Source organism: Aphelocoma coerulescens, chromosome 3 (genome assembly GCF_041296385.1).
Source record: "Aphelocoma coerulescens isolate FSJ_1873_10779 chromosome 3, UR_Acoe_1.0, whole genome shotgun sequence".
Lineage (NCBI taxonomy): Eukaryota > Metazoa > Chordata > Aves > Passeriformes > Corvidae > Aphelocoma > Aphelocoma coerulescens.
The window spans coordinates 16,661,901-16,682,209 of NC_091016.1; the positions used below are offsets into that span (position 1 = coordinate 16,661,901).

The window sequence follows — 20,309 nt, forward strand, 5'->3', positions numbered from 1 at the left end:
CCGGGCCCGGGCGCAGGCGGCGGCGGCGGCGGCGGCGGGCGCGGAGCGGTTGGGGGCCGGCGCTCACCATGCCCTACAAGCTGAAGAAGGAGAAGGTGCGGCCCTGGGGGCGGCGGCGGCGCCGGGGGAGCTCCCGCGCGCGGCGCGGCGACCGACGGCTCGCTCCCGCCGCCCCTCCCCGGCGCGGCCTTCCCTCGGCTCAGCCCTCGGGCGGGGGCGCGCGCGGGGCTGTGGCCGGCAGGGGGCGGGGGCGCGGGCGCGTGCCCGCGGCGGGCGGGTCGGGTGGCGCAGGAGGGCGGCGGGGGCGCGCGCGGGCCCGGGGGAGGCGGGCGGGGAGGGCGGGAGGGTGCGAGGGGAGGCCGGCGGTGCCTCCGTGCGAGCCCGGCCCGGCCCGGCCCGCCCTGCGCGCTCCGCCGGCCGCGGGGATGCTCCCGGTGGGGGAGGTACGGCCGCACCCGCGTCCTGATCCCGCTGCTCCCTCCGCCGGCGGGGTGAGGGCCCGGATCCGCTTTTGCCGCCGCCCGGGGCGGCCGGGCCGGCGCTGTGGATGCCCTGGCACCGCGTTATCTCCGATGGGGCCGCGCCCCGGGGAAGGGCTGGGTGGGCACGGGGCCCTGTCACCCGCAGGTGCCTCGCCGCGGTCAGCCTGCGGTGACCGGGACGGGAGGTGCCAGCATCGCTCCTGGGCTCGGGTCCGTGGCCTCGCCCTGGGCGTTAGCTGCCGGGGGAGCCGTTCAGGGTGCCCTTCTCAGGGAAAATGGGCTGGGAGTGGATGTCCGGAGCAGGGCATGCTGCAGGAGTGGTCTGTGGCAGCACACACCTGAACTCTGCAGAGAGATGCTAAAATTCTGAACAAGGTAAAGTTGTCTCTGAATGTGTTCTCATCCTTTCAGGAGTCTCCAAAGTCTACCAAAAGCACCACAAAGCCTGGCAGCAGCAGCAGCAGTAGCGGGAAGGATGGTGGGGCAGAGAATTCAGAAGAGGTAAGGCTTTCACATTGGGTACAGCAGTGTGCATGTACAACTCGCCTTTGTGGAGGACTTAAATCTTTCATTTTAGCTACTTCAAGCTGTTCCACCAGATAACACAAGTCACCAGGATCTTAAGAAGTTAGAGAAGAAAAATTGGCCCAAAGGGAACAATGACTATGGATGAGACTGGATGAGTCTCATACCCTACAGACGTGCAGAAAGACATTTGGCATAAAGCTGAGGGCAAGTGCTGCTCACAGAGGTGGGCAGGGCATGGCAAAGTTGGCTGCAGAAAGGGACAAGCCATGATTATCAACGAGGTGGAAGCCTGACAGATGGGAGCAGCTTCCCTGCTCCTGTCAGAGCAAAGCGCAAGAAACTCTGTTGTCACTTTGTGTCAGAGTGGGAGAGCAGTGAGAAGCAATAGGAGAAGATCTGTTCTTCTGAGGCGTTTTCTGGAGGAGTGAGATTAGGAAGTAATGGATAGGAGCACCTGAAAGAATAAACTGCTAGAGATTAAGTGGTTCTCCTTTGGTATAACAGCCTTGTTGCTGAACGCAGCATTCCTCACAAGAAGGCACAGTCTGTATTCCCAGATGTGCAGTCTCACTCTCAGTTTTGATGTTGCCAAGGTAGATACATTAGAATGGCCTCAGCAGAATATGATAGTATGATAAGCCATCCTTAGAATTAGTGCAAATTTGTGTTCAGTGGAACTTTTCTGGTGGTCCTGAGTTCGTCTGGCACTCAGGCACTGGTTGTGGAATTTGAGAATTGGCTCAGAAGAATGTTGTATGCATGTCTGAGGAAGCATGTATGTATGTGTGGTTTATTTTTTTTTTAATGCTGCAGTTTGGCAAACAAGCTGTGCCACTTCTACATCCATAGAAGCCTGTGTGCTTCTTTGTCTGGAACACGTTGCGCTTGTAATTTGGAGGGTTGGGCACGGGAGACATGTAGGGCTAATGAAGACTAGGAAGAAATGTGTAGTTCAGTGGCATGGTTGTAGTCAATGTTATTTTAGAGTCTACTCCAAAGCATAGATCTGCATTGCAGAGCCTCAGAAGATAACCCTTTTATGAGGCACTCAGTTTTGTGCTCATGCCTAACCTGCCATGTGGCCAGCAAGGAATCAGTATCTAACTCTGTGTGCCTTGGAGCAGGCAGCAGTTTTGTAGAGCCTCCATCCTGGCCTTTGCCTCTGTCCATTTTATTGTGTGCATACAGCTGAAAGCAGCTTGGTGGAGAGCTGTCTGTGGACTCCAAGGAAGTGAGAGAACTCCTGCATTGGCATTATGGGGTCAGACTTACCTTTTATTTATGTGGCACGCTTTGCTGAGTTCACAGCTCTGGAAAGATGTAGGAAAGCCTGGGTCTTGCAATGGGTTGCCAACAAAGCAGGTCACTCTGATGTGCCCATCCAAATCAGCAGTGGGCTGTGGCACTGCTCTCCTGGTTACAAGTGGTGCAGTAAGAAGGGAAGAATGTCACAGGCTACAAGCTTTCTTCTGTGACCTGAAATGGCATGTAATGTTTGCCTGGGTGCAGAAGAAACTTAGACGTGATGTGTCTAAACTTCCCTCCCACAAAACATACCCAGCCACTTCCTCATACTCCAGACAAAATCCAGCCCTCTTTTAAGATGGAAAGCTGGGTCTCCTTTGATCATAAGAACAGAGAGCAGAGCAGAAAGGAGACACCTCTGCAGTGTGTACTACCACAGGTCTCTTCTTCCTTTCTCTGTTGAGTCTGCAGTGAAGTTTGTTCCCTTTTGGTGCTTTTCTATCTCTGGAGTACTCTGCTGCAGAATGGAAGAGAGCTCTTTGCTTGATAAGAAGAAATGTATACCAGTTTGAATGCGATTTTCTTGCTCTTCAGGAAACACAGAAAGGTATTTTGACTTTCACATTGTGTGAGGAATTAGGTAATGTGTGCTGGGAGCAAAACTCCCTTGTGTCAGAAGCAAGAGGTGGTTTGACTTGTGAAATGCTGGGAGTGGTATTGTCTGGTGGGGTTGATGTGCTGAGCCCACCCTGGATACCTTTGCTGCCATTGTGAGAGTTTCATGCCCTGTGAATTCCCCTGTGGAGTTACAGTTGGTTGGTTGCCTGCCTGTTCTAGGGTGAAAATTGGGTGCACTAAAGAGATCTATCCTTTTTCTTCATATCTCAATAGATGCTTAATGGGCTTGTAGCAGGGGAGCAGCATTTGGGTAGCCCTCTTCCAGTATGTGCTTTCCTCTCTCACACTGTGCTCCATGGAGCAGGGGAAGGAATCAACTTTAATTTATCCTGGTATCAGAAAGTTGTGACTTGTTTTGCAGGCAACTTGTCTGGCTGGTGGGATGAGTAAAGCTTGTTGCAGAGCAGCTCTGTTTTGATGGATCTGGCCAAATGCAGTGGATGAGGAGCTCCTATGGGGATCTCTGTGGAGGGAGATGAAGAGAGTAGGAGTCAGTCCAGAACCCCCTAAGCAAAGTGCTTTGTTCTCTGCAGCGAAGGAGCTTTTAGTGGAGCTAATCTTGAAAAGCAGGCACATCCACAAGGGAAGGCAAGTGTTGAATTTCCTCTTAAGTACAGGGGTACTGCAGTGCTCTTTTAGTTTTACTCCAAGATGAGCATCCATCTGATGTGAACAGCCAGCAGAGCTTGGCCAACCCCTGGCTTTGAGGGGCAGTTTGCTTAGGAAGAGGCAAGGAACAGTGGAGTAAAACATGAGAGCAGGGAGTGGGAAATGAAAGGTATGTTTAGTTCAGTCCCCCTGGAACACGATGAATGCAGAGAATTTCTGTGTAAGCTGTTTAAGGAAAAAAGAGAAATAATGTCAGAGAGCAAGGCAGCATTGAATGAGAGGATGAGAAAGAGTTACTCCTCCTGGCCAGAAAGACTGGGAGAGGCAGCTGGGTGGGGAAGAGAGTTAATGACCTGGAAGTGGGAGCAGGCATTAGCAGCAGTAAAGAGGGGAGCTGCTCTGCAGCCTCAAGGGCAGCTTGGAGCCTTGCTGATGAGATTTGCAGCTCTGGGAGAGGGTGCACCTTTTCAGTGAGCTGCTGTATTTTCATGTTTTGCACATGTCTCCATGGGGCTTGTTACTGCAGTACCTGGAGTTCATTATTCAGAGACAGGCATTACAGTGCATTCATGTTACTTCTGAGGCAGAGAGCCTGATTTTAATAGGGAAGCTGTGTAACAGCAGACAAAGAGAGCAGGTACTGACTTGAGGGATGGGAAGGGAAGAGTCATCTGAGGAGGAGGAGCTGAGAGCAGAACTGGGCTGGGAAGCTTAGCAAGCAGGGGATGCTCAAGGGACCAGTGAGGCAGAAAGGGCTTCCCGAGTGGCGATGCACCCAGCTGCAGTAGGAGTGCCTGCAGAGGTGAGGTCATGCACGGGTAGGGGAGTGCAGGAGAAGCTAGCACAGCTCAGGATGGCTGGGGGAAAAGGATCTCTGTTCTCTGGGGTGAAGAGGAATGGCACAGAGCAAGCTCAGGGCCTGGGGCTCATTGACTTGTGCAGGCAAGTTCCTAACAAGGAGGAGAGGTGGTGGGAAGCATTGGGGAGGAAGTGCTCTAGAGCCAGGGAGCCTGTGTGCTCGGTTTCATTTGGGGCCAGCCCGTCCTGTTGGCACAAGGAGCTGCTCCACTGCAGTGGGGAAAGTGGGGCTGCCCCTCTGTGCTTGGTCAAACACCTTTGTGCTATTCTCTGGTCACTTCAGCATGTGCAGTAACAGCCACAGCAAACAGTGTTCCCCAAGCTATTGGCTTTGCCATGGTGTGTGAGCCCTGCTTGTCAGGAGGGGGCTGAGCCTGCTCAGGTGGAGGGGTGCCTGCAGCCATGGAGCGGTTGGCTGGTGTTGGTGTCAGGGAAAGAGGCTGTGCATGGAGAAAAAAGCTTTCAGGTTCAGTAGTCTGCTGTGTTTTCAGGGATGGAAACTTCAGAGAAGAAAGTGTTAGGAAACTTAAAATAAGCCTCTTCTGATTCATGTGGCCAAGGTAGGAGGTGTTGAAGGCAGCAGGACAACAGGCCTGCCACAGGAAGTACCTTCTGAAAGCAGGGATTCAACTTGATACCAGAAAGTGCCTGTACAAGCAGTCCATCATAAACTCTCTGAGCACTGCAGCATATGAGTATATCTGACCTCCCCAGCCATCAGTTTTTGTCTAGCAATCTTGGTTGTGTGACTTTTGCATGTGCATGACTGTTTCTTAAATAGCTGGCAGCTGAATCTGAAGCTATGTTTTGTCTCTCTTCATGCAAGATGTTGAAGACTGTAGACTGTTGAAGACTAGTGGCAAGGACTTTTCCAGCCCCCGATGCAGCCTGTTCACATGCAGTAAACGCACCATGCTCTGAGCATTGCCTGTGGTGTTTCTGGATGGGTGAGGAGTGCACAAGTGTGTCCCATCAGCTCAGAGGGCCCATGTGTCCTGCTTCCTTCAGTGTTACCTGGAAGGCCACCAGTTTCTCTTTGTACCATCTTTTCTCTATGGTGGCTCAGCATTCAGATTTTTCCCTTCTTTCCTGTGGAAGGAGAATGATGCAGACCCAAGGACTTCCAAAGGCATCTGGACAACAAGGCTCACTCTGCCTTGATACTCAAGTATTCAGGATGAGGAATGAACTTCTCAGTCTTGGAAGCTGGCCAGCAAGGCTTTGTCCTGACTTAACTGAGCAGAGACCACTGTTTAGTATAAGTTGCCTCCAGTTTGTAGTCTGGGCCTGCTTTATTTGGCAGACACTGCTGTTTTTATCACAAGCTCATCTGGCTCCCTCCCCTCATCATGGGACAATGCTGCTCTGTGAAGGGAATCAAAACAAATGTAAACTGTAGAGAGTTCAAATCTTGTTGTCTCCCCCCACCTTGGCTTGGAGCTGAGCTTGAAACAGAACCACTCAGGATTTCCTTCAGAGTCAGAGCAGAACCAAAATCTTTATGATTTCTCATTCAAAGTAATGACTTGATTAAAAAAATGATGTTTTGTGTTGGGCCCTGTTTTCCCTGTTTTTCTTTGCACTTGCTCTGTAGATCCCAATCGGTAGAGCACCATCTCCCTGTAAACAGCTTCTCCTGTTCCTTACCCTGCTGCCTTCCCACATGCTGCAGGTGCAGTAACTCTTGCTCTTGCTCTTGCACTGCTGTGCTGTGATGCACCTCTTTGGAAACCAGTTCAGGGAAAGGACTGTGCAGAGTAGCTGCATCTCAGCTGGTCCTCACAGGAAGAGACTGGCCATCGGGAGGATGGAGAGCTCTGCTGAGCTCCTGCACTCCCTCAAAACACTGCTGGTTGGTGTTCTGGTGAGGTGTGCATTTGTACCACTGTGCTCTATGTGGCAGCTGGGAATTATGGGGAAAGAAGGGGGTGATGTCCAAGGATTTCACTGACATCTGCTGCCCATCCATTGTGCTATTCTTGTTGTATCCTAAACAGATTTATCCTGCAGCTCCTTGGCTTCATGTACCAACAGGAAGGAGGTGGCTCACGCAGCACAGCCAGGGTAGGCTGGGTGCTGTCTCCAGCTAATCCCTCTGCTTCCTGGCAGGATGTTGCCCTCTTTTGTGCTTTTTCCATAGGTCTGGTCAGTGTGGAATTAAAGGGTCAGTTATTGGGTCATTATGATCCAATTGGGACTTGAATGAGCAGAGCTTCAGCAAGGTCGGAAGAGAGCTGAACTGAGCAAATACTGGCTTGAGTTTCTGGTCACATGCTAAACATGAGAAAGTGCCTCTTAGTGCAGTTTAACAAGAGTGCAGTGGGAGAGGAGAATGCAGGCAGAGTCTGTGTGGCTAGAAGGGGTGATGTGGGAAAAGCCCATCTACAGAAGTCCAGACAGCAGTGAGGCAGAGATGGAGAGAGCAGCCAGGATGCATTGGGAGAGCCCACAGCCTGGGACCTAAGGTTGCATATGTTTATATGTATGGTCCGTGTGGTTTGTAGATTAGATGCTCCTGGACCACAAATGCAGCAATGATTTTAGTGGTCTTCACTATTGCCTTTCCAAGGCCATTATGTCTGCTCTGTACTACACACTGCCTTCGTTTTTCCCAGGTGATTCCCTGCACAAGGACAAAGAAGCAAATTGCTGGTTTCTAAACTTGCTTCTTGTGTGTTGTACATAGTGCTGCAATCAGAGACAGCAGCATGCTGAGATTTCTGTTTGGACCACAGAAAATTCTTATTGCTGCTGCATGTAACTTGTTACAAGGTGTGGCTTTGCTTTCCATATCCATAGCACACTCACTGTGCTGAGAGGCTCCAGTGTCTTTGTGGTATCTCGCAGACGAGAGTAAAACTGATGTTTGCTTTGCAGATATGCAGCAAATGCAACCAACAGCTCTAGAGCTGGCAGGAACACGTGAGATGCACTCAACTGCAAGTGCAACAGTGAAAAACCTGCCCAGTTTCTTCATTCCAAGAAGATGCTGATGTTGTCTGCTTATGAGGCTTGTAGGTAAAGCTTCTGAGTTGTTTTACTCTCTTCTCCCTCGTCAGGCCCAGCAGCCGCAGCAGCAGCAGCAGCCGCAGCAGCAGCCACAGCAGCAGCCGCAACAGCAGCCAACTTCAAATAAGCGGCCCAGTAACAGCGCTCCCCCCCCAACCCAGCTGAATAAAATCAAGTACTCAGGGGGACCCCAGATTGTGAAGAAGGAGCGCCGGCACAGCTCTTCCCGTTTCAATCTGAGCAAAAACCGGGAACTGCAAAAACTCCCAGCCCTTAAAGGTAAAGAGGCAGTGGGGTGGGAACTGTATGACAAGCTGCAGTTTCTCCAGGCAGAGTGTGGTGGTGTAAGGGCTCTTCCCAAAGCAACCAAGTGTCCAGCTAGTTTTATGGGCAGCAAGGATGGTTCTGGGAAAGGTGCTTGGCTTGTTAGCAGGTAGAGAATTGATGGATGGCCTAAAATAATCAGAGTATTCTCAATGCAAACTTCATACTTACCTTCCTATTTGAGCTATTTAGACCCTTATGCTCTATGTACTGAGGGTTGCCTCAGATTCTTCAGCAGGTTGTGCAGAAAGGTGGTGAAGTGCAGAGACTTTGGTGCAGATTGTCCTTGGTTCCTACATCCATCCATTCCTGGGGAAGGACCAGGCCTTCTCCTCATTGTGTTTCCATTGCAAATTATGATAGCGCAATTGAACCTGTCCACGTTAGGGGAGCTTGGTATTAGCACTTAGTGTACATTATGTTGCAATTAAAGATGAGTGTGGGCAAGGAGAAAGCATTTTCAGCAGTCACTGAGCCAGACCCATTGCTGAGGTTGCTCACGGACACAGACAAGCTTTTGAGGAAGGGCACCTGCCTTGCATCTCAGTAGCATTCTGCTAAGTTTGTGTCATTGGCCGAGGCAGTGTGTAGTTTCCAGTCGTATCAGAAAGAGAATCTGTTAATGTACAGCTCCTGCAACCCTGGCCCCTCTCGTCTGCCATATTCTCTGGGAGGAGGGTCAGGCTACAGTGTGTGCTGCCCAGCTCCCTTTGTGTCTCTGGGGTGCAGGACATGGCTGTCACTGGTCTGCGATGGGAGCTGGTTGAGCTCCTTTTTCAGTGTACTCTGTACAGGGAAGAGATCAGTGCTTACCAGGTTAGAAACTGCTACCATTTTTGAAATCCATTCATGGGATAGTTGCTTCAGAGGCCCTGCAGTCTCTCTGGCTCCTTTGTCCCATGTCCATTGCAGGGATAACACTGCCTCTCCCTCTTCACCACCAACAGTTCAAGGGGAATGTGATGGGGGAGGGAGAAACCACAGGGAGCAAACCACAGTGATACCTGTGGAAACCAGGAGGATGTTCTGCCTGGCTAATAGGACAGATGTCCCTGCTTTCTCTGACAGATGCTCCTCCACACGAACGAGAAGAGCTTTTCATCCAGAAGCTGCGGCAGTGCTGTGTTCTTTTTGACTTCATCTCTGACCCCCTCAGTGACCTGAAGTTCAAGGAGGTGAAGCGAGCAGGTCTCAATGAGATGGTGGAATACATCACACACAACCGTGATGTCGTCACCGAGGCCATCTATCCTGAGGCTGTTATCATGGTAGGGCATGGAGCCAGTGTTTGTGTGACTTGTGTGCCAAAGAAATAGGGAAGTGTGGGAGGAGGAGGGGATAGGGATTTGTCAGAGAGGAGTGTCACCCCAGTCCTACCCATTCCTTATCTACCCACCTCCAGAAAGAGAAGTGTGTGTAGAGGTGGTGGTAGTGACAGTGCCTGCTGTGGGGAGAGGTGGAAGCTCTTGTCCCCAGCACTTGGGGAAGTCCTGTGCAGACTGTAACCCTACAGCCTGCAGGAAGGGATCACTGTGTGGGCACAGCTGTGACAAATCACGTGTTGCACTGCAGTGAAGGATTTGCTATGTGGAGGACCATCATGAGGTGTCAGAATGTCATTCATGCACTCTGTCACTCACTTCAGTTTTCAGTGAACCTCTTCCGGACACTCCCACCATCATCCAATCCCACAGGAGCAGAGTTTGACCCTGAAGAAGATGAGCCTACATTAGAGGCTGCCTGGCCACACCTTCAGGTGAGGAGGGGTGGAGAATATAGGTCTGGTGAATTTATCTCCAGGAAGTCGAGAGTCCATGTGGAGCTGGAGCCTGCCAGCCCTGCCACTGCTGCTTCACCAGCCTGCAAGGGTTCCTGCGGAAAGACCAGGCCTGCCACCCAGGGGTCAGAGGTGGCTCTTGGGCAGTGCAGGAAGCAAGGGTGTCGTGGGAACTGGCTGATGCCTGTGTGCAACATTCACTTGCAGATGGCTTTAAGACAGACTGGGTGAAAAGGGTTAGGAAAGTGACAGTGAGCATGGTTTAGCAGAGCTCAGCAGTACAAGTCAGGAGGAAAGCTCCAGGCACTTGCACAGAGATGTCTTATCAAGCAGACAAAGGCAGAAAATGGGGCAGGTACTGCAGAATGAAGCAGAAAATACAGAGAAGAAATAAGGTGTCATTCTGCAGCACTGGTTAATCACTTCTCATTGCTGCAGTTGACATAGGCATGCGAGCGTTGATAGAAACACCGTGTCCTCAGCACCAGAGTGCTATGAATGCTAGGCAGCATTTGTTTCTCAGAATTGAGTCAGCAGCAGCCAGCATGGATTTGTGGCAACTGAATGCTGAGCTTTTTGTTCAGCACCTCAGGTTTTTTTTTACTGCTGTCCTTGGCAGCTAGGCCCTACCTGTGGATGCATGGTCCTATCATTCCTTCAATCCCAAAGTCAGGCCTTTCAAATGCATCAATCTTGTTTGGCCTAGTGGCCCCTCAGAACACTAGGAGGGATGGATGAGAGTGGACTCATCCCTCTCAGAGAACAGCAGGACCAGAAGTTGATGTTTCAGCACTGACAGCCTTCTTAAAGCAAGCTGCCCTTTGTTTTCCAAGTGGGACACAGCATGCAGTTCTCCTGGCCTGGTGAGGCCAAGCCAACCTTGAGTCAGCACCCAGGAGGCAGAGGACACTGCATGTTTTCCTGGGGTCCGTTTCATTTCTCTGCTCTTCTGTTGTTCCTTGGTGTGTCTCAAGGGCATCCAGTGAGTCTGAGCCTTTGCCGTCTCTGAAGAGTTATGTGCTGAAGATGTGAGAAGAGTTTCCCAGGCCTAGTGTCTTAATCTGAGTAGGTGAATGTTATCTTTGGAGGGACCTGAGATGATGAGGTCTCATGCAGATTTGGATAGTTACATGCCACCAGAGACCCCTGCCCATTAAAGCAAGGGCAGCTGAGTTGATCTGGGTGAGGAAACACTGGGGTTTTTGCTCCTGTTCAGGCTTCCCAGCCTTTCCCTGAATCCTTAAGGAGAAGGAAAACATAAAATCTGAAGTAAACACTGGTGAGAGGACAGGGGGATTTCTAAGTAATCTCTCCTTTTTCCCCCACAGCTGGTGTATGAGTTCTTCCTCAGGTTCCTGGAATCACCTGACTTTCAACCAAATGTAGCCAAGAAATACATTGACCAGAAGTTTGTGCTCTCTGTAAGTAATTGTTGCCCCTGCCACTGTGCACCACCTTTGTGAAGGACATGCAGCAGATTTTGGTGCTGGATGATGTGACTTCTCTTTATTTGTTTTGAATGAGCAGACAGAATTTTCTGTGCAGGGCAAGACTACATGCAAGCTGTAGTCACTGGAACTCATAACTCATTGTATAGGTGGAGGGGGGCACAGGGGCCTTGCAGGGGAAATCTGGGGATGTGCAGCTTTGTAGAAAGTGCAGGCCATTACTGTGTTTCTGAAGGTGAGAAAAGTGATGATGGTTCCAGTGTGACTAGGAGGTCACATGTTTCAGGGAAATGACCACTATGCTCAGGGTGCTGAAGGCATCACTTGACTGAAAGAGCTGTTTTTGCCAAGCATGAGCATTGCCTGGTGTTGGTGGTAGCTTTGCTCAGACAGGCAGTATACAGGCACTGACTGAGTTTCTCTCCTCACAGCTGCTGGATCTCTTTGACAGTGAAGACCCCAGAGAACGAGACTTCCTAAAGACTATTCTGCACAGGATCTATGGGAAGTTCCTGGGTCTGAGAGCATATGTGAGGAGGCAGATCAATAACATATTTTACAGGTGAGGTCTTTCTTAGTACCATTTAGACTCCCTGTCTCCAGCATTTTTCCTTCATCTTGCTTATCAAATTGTACCCAGCATTTGGCAGTGACCTCTCATCCTTCTCTTTAGGTTCATCTATGAAACAGAACACCACAATGGGATTGCAGAGCTACTGGAGATCCTGGGAAGGTAGGGCCACTTTTGCAAGTCCCAGAGGACCCATAATGAGTGAGGCCTCCCAGCCCAGTGTGCTGTGTGAACAGGCAGTGCCTTCCTTCAGCAATCCTTGCAGGAGGCACCTCTTCTAGAGAATCTCAGTCTGACAGAGCATAAAGTACTCTCCAGCCTACAGTGGTAGCCTTCTCCTCCCCAGATCTGTCTCCTGTTCTTTTGAGTCTGAGTCCAGTCACACTTGCTATCTTGCCTCAGCAGGCAGTAAAAGAGAAGAGCTCCTCACAGTTCTGAGAAGCCTTAGCAATGGGCAGCCTTCTCCCAGGTTTCAGCTTCCCTTCTGTTTGTGGCCTTGTTATTCTGCCACCCTCCTGTTCTGTAAAGCAAAATACTCAAGCACTGAGCTGCTTCAGTGCTGGCCTTCCCCAGAGGTTCTGCCTAAGTGTGTGTGGGCTCAGCCTGGCACAGGACAGAGCAGAGTCCAGGCTCCATCAGAGGCTTTTCCCTGTAGTACCTGCCAAGAACACTCTTGCTGAGCACGTTGTGCAGGCTGGGCTGCAGCAACCACGCTTTTGGGGGATGCTTCCTCAAGGGGCTGGTGAGAGCTAGTGTGTGTTGTGAGGTGAGAGACACTGTATTTCTCCTGGGTAAAAATTTTAACAAGATTCTTGTTTCTTCTCAGCATAATCAATGGATTTGCTTTGCCTCTGAAGGAAGAGCATAAGATGTTTCTCATCAGAGTCTTGTTACCACTGCACAAAGTGAAGTCTCTCAGTGTGTACCATCCACAGGTGAGAAGTGCTTCAAGTTCCTGGGGCAGATTGGGATTTTGCAAAAGCTTATAGCTATTATAAGCTCTATATATTTATATTAGTTTATAAGCTAATTGTTTATAGCTATTCACCAGGCCACATTACTGCATTTTACAGAGTTCTTGTTGTGAGATGTTCTGGGCTCTGCACTAGTCCCATCCTGTAGTGGTTGTCCTATTCTTGTGGTGTCTGGGCCTGTGCCACTGGATGATAGGAGGGTATCCTGACATTTCCCCCTGTCGTAATGCTGTGGCTTGCTTTGTCTTTCTGTGCTGGAAGCTTGTGAAATATTGGGGGCCTGCTGAAATCAGAGAGGTAAATTTCCTAGCTGCAGTCATCAGCCTGTGCATGTGGTGTATCAGCTGTTAGTCACCGCTGAGATATGTGGAGAAGTTGGTGTGCTAGTCTGCTAGATTGGTTTAGAGATTAATTTCTTCCAATTTTGAGTACATAACAGAAGACTAAAGAAGATCACAACTTGGGACAGGAAGTGAAAAAATATGGGTACTAAGTAGAGACGTCTGTTCTCTCAGCCCTGTTTCTATGGGGCAGGGCTTTGTGTCAGTCAGGTTTGTTTCTCCCCATTGTGCAGCTGTGCTTGCATCTGAATGTATTGGCTGTGGACTGCTCTGGGTGACTGAAGTTTTATCCTTTAAATTGCGGGCCCTGCCTGCTTGGTCTTAAAGCCTTCACTTGCCATCAGAAAACTGGATTTGTTTAGAGCTGCAACATAATGGGCACGATGTTACTTCCAGTCTAGGGGATGGGGCACTTTAATCTCAGGTACACTTGAGGAAGCTCTAATCTTGCCATGTGTTTTTCCTACAGCTGGCGTACTGTGTTGTACAGTTCTTGGAGAAAGACAGCAGCCTGACAGAGCCAGTGAGTAACCTTGCTTCACTTCTGTGTGATAGTCAAGTCCCAAAAAGCTTCACAGCTTCCTTAGAACAGCCTTTTTTCACCCTTGCTGTAAAGAGGCTGGGAGTCAGTGGTATTGTTTACTGGGTTTGCCTGGCTCCCTGTGGACAGAAGGGGCTGTACTGCTCATGTGCAAGCCTTTAGCATGCTCTCCTGGAAGCTTCAGGAAGGTGGACTGTAGTCTTCCTTTGTGCTTCAGATCTTGGTGTAGCAGAAGGAACGGCATACCAAGCTGTTCTTCCAGGGCAGAGCTTCTGGCTAATGAGAGGTGCTGCAGAGACAGAATACATGACCATCTGGTGGAACCAGAGCTTGTGGGGGCCTTGAAATAGTAAGAGTCCCCTCCACACTGCTGGAGTTGGCTGCAGAATTGTAGGGATGAGGTTAGGAACCTGGGACACGAGGTCTTCTTAAGCATGCTACTGTTCCTTCATGAAAGTATTCTCTTTCCAGCCTTAGCATCAGTTTGCTACCTTCATAGAGATAAGTCACATTGTAGACACATTTGCCTTCAGGATATAGTGCTGGGGAACAGCAGATTCTAAGATGTGAGCAGTGTCGATGGAGACCTCACATATTCTAGTTACTGGCTACACGGACCTGTGGTGTTAACCAGGCTAAGTGCCAGCTTGGCAGAGGGTGCAAGAAGGAGACAAGTGTTTCTCCACCCACTGCAGGCTAGGAAATGTCTTCTACAGAGCTGAGCTTCACAGGCTCAAAACAGCAGATGGGCAGAGAACACATACTTCTGTCACTGTAGCAGGGAGCACCAAAAGTGTGAGTGTTTTAATGAGTAATGCTGGCTGAGGTCATTCTGTTCTCTGGCTGAAATGTGTGTGCTCATGGTGAGCCTGCCTGTGCTGGGTGGAAGCTGGTCAGCTGTTGTCAGCTTTCTGGCTTCACAGCTCTGACATCAGCAGTGCTGAAGCAGACCTCCTAGTTTTTCTTTTAAACATGGGTCCTCCATTTCCTTTGTTCCCAAAGGCCTGCTCTGAAACAAACTGCATAAAGTAGCTTCCTGATAATGTTGAGTACTTCCTGTGGTGGACATCCAGTCCAACAGCCTCCTGCCAAAGCACCTCCTAGGGTGAGGGAGAAGAAAGAAATAGAAATCTGTCAATATTTCCAGGATTCACTTTGCATTATCTTATTCAGATAATAAAGCTCCACTGTTCATCACCATTTCCTGGATAACGGTTTAGTGGCCCCTGGATTACAGACCCAGGTCTGGTTTGGTGCTTGTAGAAAGCAGTGGAATGGCCCAATTTCATTACCTTCAGTGGGTGTTGTGTCTCAACCAGCCATACCTAGGCCATATTGCCACACCTTGTGTTCTGTTGAAGCACCTTGCTTGTGAAGGTTTTGAATAGACCCCCAAGATGACTGGTGTTACTGAAGTGTGGAAGAATTACAGGGTTTGTGCATCAGCAAGAGTCTGAATGCACCAGGACATGTTACCAGCAGTGCTGGAAGGAGGCCAGATTACTCCCTGGGTCCACACTTGCCTCAAATGGGCCTCCCAGAAGCTTGCTCAGCAAGGCTTGACATGGTAGCTCTTGCCTTAACAGCAGTCTTAAAGACTGCCAGGTGAGCAAGGTCTCAGATGTGCTCAGTATTAGCAAACACAGACTCCACACACCTCATACCACCTTAGTTGTAGGTGAAATTACTTCTGAGTCACTGAAGCTAACTCTTCCTGAATGGCAGACATGAGTAATGACAAACACCGGGGATAATGAACTGCTGGCTTCCCAAGCCTTGAGTTGGCAGAAACATAATGCTCAGATATCTCTAATCCTGCTGTTGCATTGCCCACTACTGTCCCTCTGCTGCTCTGAACTTCCTCTCAAGTGCTGGCTTTAGGATCAGGTAGCTGAAATACAGAGGTTTGAAAGGGCAGCTCCTATGGCCAGCTGTGTGTAACTCTAGTGTCCACAGAGTAAACATTTCTTCTTCCAACAGAGTGAAGGTCTGCAGCATCTTGAATCCTGCCTTTACAGCGTCTAGAAGCAGATGGGTAGGACAGGAAGCAGTATTAAAAATTAATGAATAAAATCTAGTGAGATATAGCCCTTCCCTAATCTTGTAAGCAGGAGTTTTACTCAGCCAGAAGTTGCATCTGCATTGTGGTATTTAATTATAACTATTAGATGTCAACTCCATAAACTTGTCTGCTCCATTCCGGAGTCTGTTTGGACTTCAAGTCTCCACAAAGTCTTGCAAGAATGAGTTCCATAATCCAGTTACTTCTGTGTAAAGTAGTATTTCCTTTCTTTGTCCCAAACCCATCCGTTGCATTATTTTTTCGGTGCTCCCCAGTATTCAAGCTCTGTAGTCTTTTGAATAATAACTCTTCAGAGACCTTCTCCATAGCATTTCCAGTTTTATTAGTTGATCTTCCATGGTTACTTTGCACTGTCTGCCAGCTGCTGTCCAGTCCAGTTTCACCCTTCTGTGTTAAGCTGTGTTTGGGGATAAAAAGTGATTCTAAGCTTTGTGCTTGTATATGAAATCATAGCAGCCTAGGTAGAGCTGTTGCCATGAGTGTAACTTGGCAGAGTTTGGGCTTTTGTCTTCTTTCTTCCCTGGTCACTCACCCTGACTTTCTGAGAAAATCTGTTGTGTTACTTCCTCCCCAATGCTGTTGTGACTAGACACTTAAAAATGTATTTTGCAGCTGGTGCTAACTTTGAGCTTCTAACACTGTCTCTGTACCCTTCCCACTCAGGTGATTGTGGGCTTGCTGAAGTTCTGGCCAAAAACTCACAGTCCCAAAGAGGTGATGTTTTTAAATGAGCTGGAGGAGATCCTGGACGTGATTGAGCCATCAGAGTTTGTGAAAGTTATGGAGCCCTTGTTCAGGCAGTTGGCCAAATGTGTTTCCAGCCCACACTTCCAGGTAAATTACAGCTCAGGGAAGGGATAGAGCATTGACTTGTGATCCACTTGGCATGCGAGGGTAACACCACAGGTTTTGGGCTTGTACTTGGCACGTGGAGGTGTGACCAGGATGAGTATTGGGGTGACATGTGGTGGGAAGCAGTGAGAATCCTCGCCACAACCACAGGGTGAGCTCATCCAAAGAGAAAACAGAGTGGATCAGCGCAGCCTCTCCTGCTGCTCTGTGCTGTTCATCACTGGGTATTGCAGCAGGATGGGGCTGGAGCACAGGTGCTCTGCCACCTCCTGTTTTGACTAGCAAGGACAGAGGAGATCCATCCAGGGTCGCCCTGTTGAAGTAAAACCGAGCACTCTGCAGTATTGGAGGGAGGCCAACCAAAGAGACTGTGCAGGAAAGGTCCTTTGTTTTATTCTGGCATAGGTAGTAAAGAGTGATGTATACTGGAGAAGTGCTGGAGTCTGCTTCTTCCTTGTTTTCACTGAAGGGAAACTGGTTGTAGTAGCTGGCTAATATAATCTCTGTGGATGGTAATCTTAAGGATTAAAATGTACAGGGTGGTAGGACCTGCTAGTAGCTCCTAGCAAGTGTTCTTACCTCACTGTTTTAGAGTGCCTAGGAAGAAGACAGCTGGCTGGGGAAACACATGGTTGACCCAGGTATAGGTGGAGTGTTAAAGAAGAAGTGACACAGCCATCTCCCAAGTGAGAGTGACTGCACAGTGAGGCAGGCTGGCTTCAGTGCATCTTTTAGTATAGAGAGGTACAAAGTTGTGTGTTTACAAGCCAAAAATAAGATCAGTCTAGGTCACACATGTATGTAAAAAATCAGTTTCCTTTAAAGGACTAAGGGAGCATGATGGAAACCAGCTGGACATGGATTACTGGTGTGGTGATGGGAACCAAAGGACTAATGTGACCTTTGGGTGTGGAGGGAACTACCAGAGGGAACTAAGGAGCTTGAATAAAGTAGGGTAAAGGCTGGAGGAGACACATCCTGTACTTGATAGCAGCCCTCATCTGCTGCCAAACTCTGAAGAATACGGAGAAACCCGGAGAAGCTGCAAACACTTTACAGCCTAAGAAAATTAATTCCAAAGGTGTCCCATATGGTCAGGCTGAACAGTCTACAGCTTGTCTGAAGAGCAAAATTAGGAATCGACTTCTTGGTGAGTCTGAGCACCTTGGTGGGAATGAGTTTCCTCTGAGTGGATTGTGTGTTAATCTAGCAGAAAAAGGCTTAACCAGGTCTTGAAAACCAAAAGCTAGGTAAGCAAACACAAAGTGAGTTTCATTTCATTTACTTGTGTGGAACAATATGTTAAGGGGATATAGCAAGTTCTGCACTACCTGAAATATAAAACTGAGTCTGGATGTCTCTTTTCCTAGGTTTTTAAGCCATTCTCAAGCCAGCACTAAATGCAGAAATTAGCCTGCATTGTCTGTCACTGTGTGCAAACTTGTTAAACTTGTTTATCTTGTTAGAGCAGGATGGCTGCCCCAAGATTTTCCATATTTTCACCCTTACTGAATCAAGGGCTTGAATTGTGGGACTGGTGACTGAAGCATGCTTCAAAGCCCTGAGAGACTCTGTTGTGGGAAAGCCAGGGAGGAATGGAACTTTAGAGAGGACAGTCTGAGGAAAGGCTTGGAGCTAATCTGAATTGGGACCTGGAGTGGATGACATTACTGTCGTCAAGTGCTGTGTAAAGGGTGTTGGAGTCATCTGTATATTGACAGTAGGCTTGTCTGTTCAAGACCATGGGGTTTTTCTCAGAAAAGTGTGAAGTGTCTAGCAGAAGCTAAGGCAAAGAAGGCTGGGCAGGAGGGATGAATGGCCTCATAGAAGTTCATGAAGGTCACCCCTGTGCTATGGGGAAGCATGTGGGCTCCTTGGCTGGGTGGTGGCTTCCTTGTGCACCACAGGTGTTACTGGAAGGAGCCTCTTCAAGGATGGCTTTCTCTCCCGCTGCAGGTGGCAGAGCGAGCGCTGTACTATTGGAACAATGAATATATCATGAGCTTGATCAGCGATAATGCAGCCAAAATCCTCCCAATCATGTTTCCAGCACTCTACAAGAACTCCAAGAGTCACTGGAACAAGTAGGTCTTCTCCCATGCGCTGACACTTGCTGGATTTTTTGACCCACTGGCAATCTTGAGGCATGCTGCTGCAGTGCAACAATGCGTGGTGCTTGGTGGCTGAGATAGGGGGGTTGTTGGTGGTATCAGGGTGTATCATGGAAAAGGGAGATTTCCTCAAGCCTCAGAGTTTAATTTGTCTGTCAGCACCCCAGGAGCACCAAGACCCTTGTGCCCAACCAGTCTGCTGGTGTCCCATTAAGGGGACCCTTCACTGAACAGTCCTACTGGGTCACTTCAACTGACTTATTTATTCAGGGAAATATGCCAACGGCATAAGAGACACCTCTCAGCAGGTCTTCCAGTTTATTTGATTATGTTCCCTGCTGCTGGTGACTGCCAGTGCCTGGGAAGGACTCACACTGACAGTTTGTGGAATAACACTCCTTATTTACAGAAAATTGTGACAGGTTAAGGTTCGAGGACTGCCAGTCATAGTATCTGGCTGCAAAAATGTATTCAGAGCAATTCACAGAGAAGCTCTAATTCCCAGTAGAAGTATCCAATGTGCACAGAGTGTTTCTTACCCATGGGGGAAGAAGATGGGTTCAGCCTGTTCAGTGATCCCAGTAGTTAGGATGGAGTCTTCCCTAGCTTACCCCTATTCTCAGCTTACTTTTATACTATGTCTTTATGTTTAGGTGGAACTTGAGTGACTCTTAGTCGTACATGCCTTTATTACTGATTGGTGTAACATTCTCTCAACTTTGCTCTCAGAGGTGCAGTCAATAAACTACAGAGTGCATGCCCCATGAGGGGTGGTCATACCCTGGGGTGGGTGACTTTGGAAAGGGGATGTGTGTTAATACAATTGTGTTACAATGAACCAAATTCATCGGAGGAGGGTGATTTCGCCACAGTTCCTGGCTCAGCCACCAGACTCCTCCTATCTCCCTTGGCTGACAGGCCCTGTGCAGTTTATCAGCTGCAAAGCTCCATCGAGTTCCCCTCTCTGCCAGGACTTCAACGGAACTTGGCCGTGGTGTTTCCACTCTGCTCCACCCTTCGTTCCATCCCCCTCTGCAGGGGCTCTGGCTGCAGGTTGTGTGTGTGGGAAACCATCCTGGAGGAGGCTTTGAGCATGCCAGCAGCATTCCATCCAGAGACCAGCAGCTGCATTTTACCCTACAATTCCTGTACTGTTACTGTTTCTGTTTGGAGGTGAATGTAACTTCTCAGCGTCCTCTAGTTTTACCCCCAGCCCTCTCTCCACAGCATGGAAAAGGGCCAGAGTGGCTTGCTTCTGCAAGGGTTGAGGCACTTGCAATTGCCAGCCTTGGGGCCATTGAGTCTACACAGAGTTTGATACCTGCCTGACACTAATGTTGCCAGTCTCTCAGAAGTGTGCCGTAGATTTTCCATCTGACTTCTGGCTCCTTGTTAACTAATGTCCCACCCTTATGTTCTCCGTGACCAGAGAACTTGGCTAATGCAGTGCCCAACTCCTTGAGTACAGGAAAAACAGAGAAAGCAGAACTAACTGGGCAGCTGTCCATGTCAAATATTGTCCCCTTTGTCTGATTCCTAGATACTTCTTTGTTTTATGGTTCTCTTATCAACTTCCTTCCTTCTGACTTCTTCTCCATTTAATTTGGTTAATTCAAGTTTAATTAATTTAATTGAACACACTTCCTTTAATGAATTAGCTAGAAATGAATTCTAGGGAGGCTGGACAAGTCCAGAGCTCAGAAAAGGACTTTATGTCCTTGTCTGAAACCCTTCACCAGTTCTGTGTCCTTACAGCAGCCAAGATTCATGATTCTGCTGTTTCTGTCTTTTCTGGTCTGCTTCCCAGTGGTGTCACAGAAGAAGTCCTGAAAGTGTTTTCCTCTTATTTCTGCTTGTCTTTGTTTTGGCAATAGCCAC

The 20,309-nt window shown here is 49.0% G+C and overlaps 1 protein-coding gene across 2 annotated transcripts in view; it reads left to right on the top strand.

The window, feature by feature from the left end:
- Positions 1-20,309, top strand: part of PPP2R5D (protein phosphatase 2 regulatory subunit B'delta) — a 27,530-nt gene continuing 7,221 nt past the window's right edge. Inside the window, exons 1-12 of one of the 2 annotated variants that reach the window (XM_069009211.1) lie at positions 1-95; positions 894-983; positions 7,460-7,688; positions 8,802-9,001; positions 9,379-9,489; positions 10,839-10,931; positions 11,390-11,520; positions 11,632-11,691; positions 12,356-12,464; positions 13,314-13,367; positions 16,132-16,302; positions 18,277-18,404. In XM_069009211.1, coding sequence (XP_068865312.1) covers positions 69-95; positions 894-983; positions 7,460-7,688; positions 8,802-9,001; positions 9,379-9,489; positions 10,839-10,931; positions 11,390-11,520; positions 11,632-11,691; positions 12,356-12,464; positions 13,314-13,367; positions 16,132-16,302; positions 18,277-18,404 — 1,403 coding nt within the window. In that variant the 5' untranslated portion in view covers positions 1-68. Of the gene's footprint in view, positions 96-365; positions 444-893; positions 984-7,459; positions 7,689-8,801; positions 9,002-9,378; positions 9,490-10,838; positions 10,932-11,389; positions 11,521-11,631; positions 11,692-12,355; positions 12,465-13,313; positions 13,368-16,131; positions 16,303-18,276; positions 18,405-20,309 lie in introns of those variants that run through there. The other variant, XM_069009212.1, reaches the window with a different exon arrangement.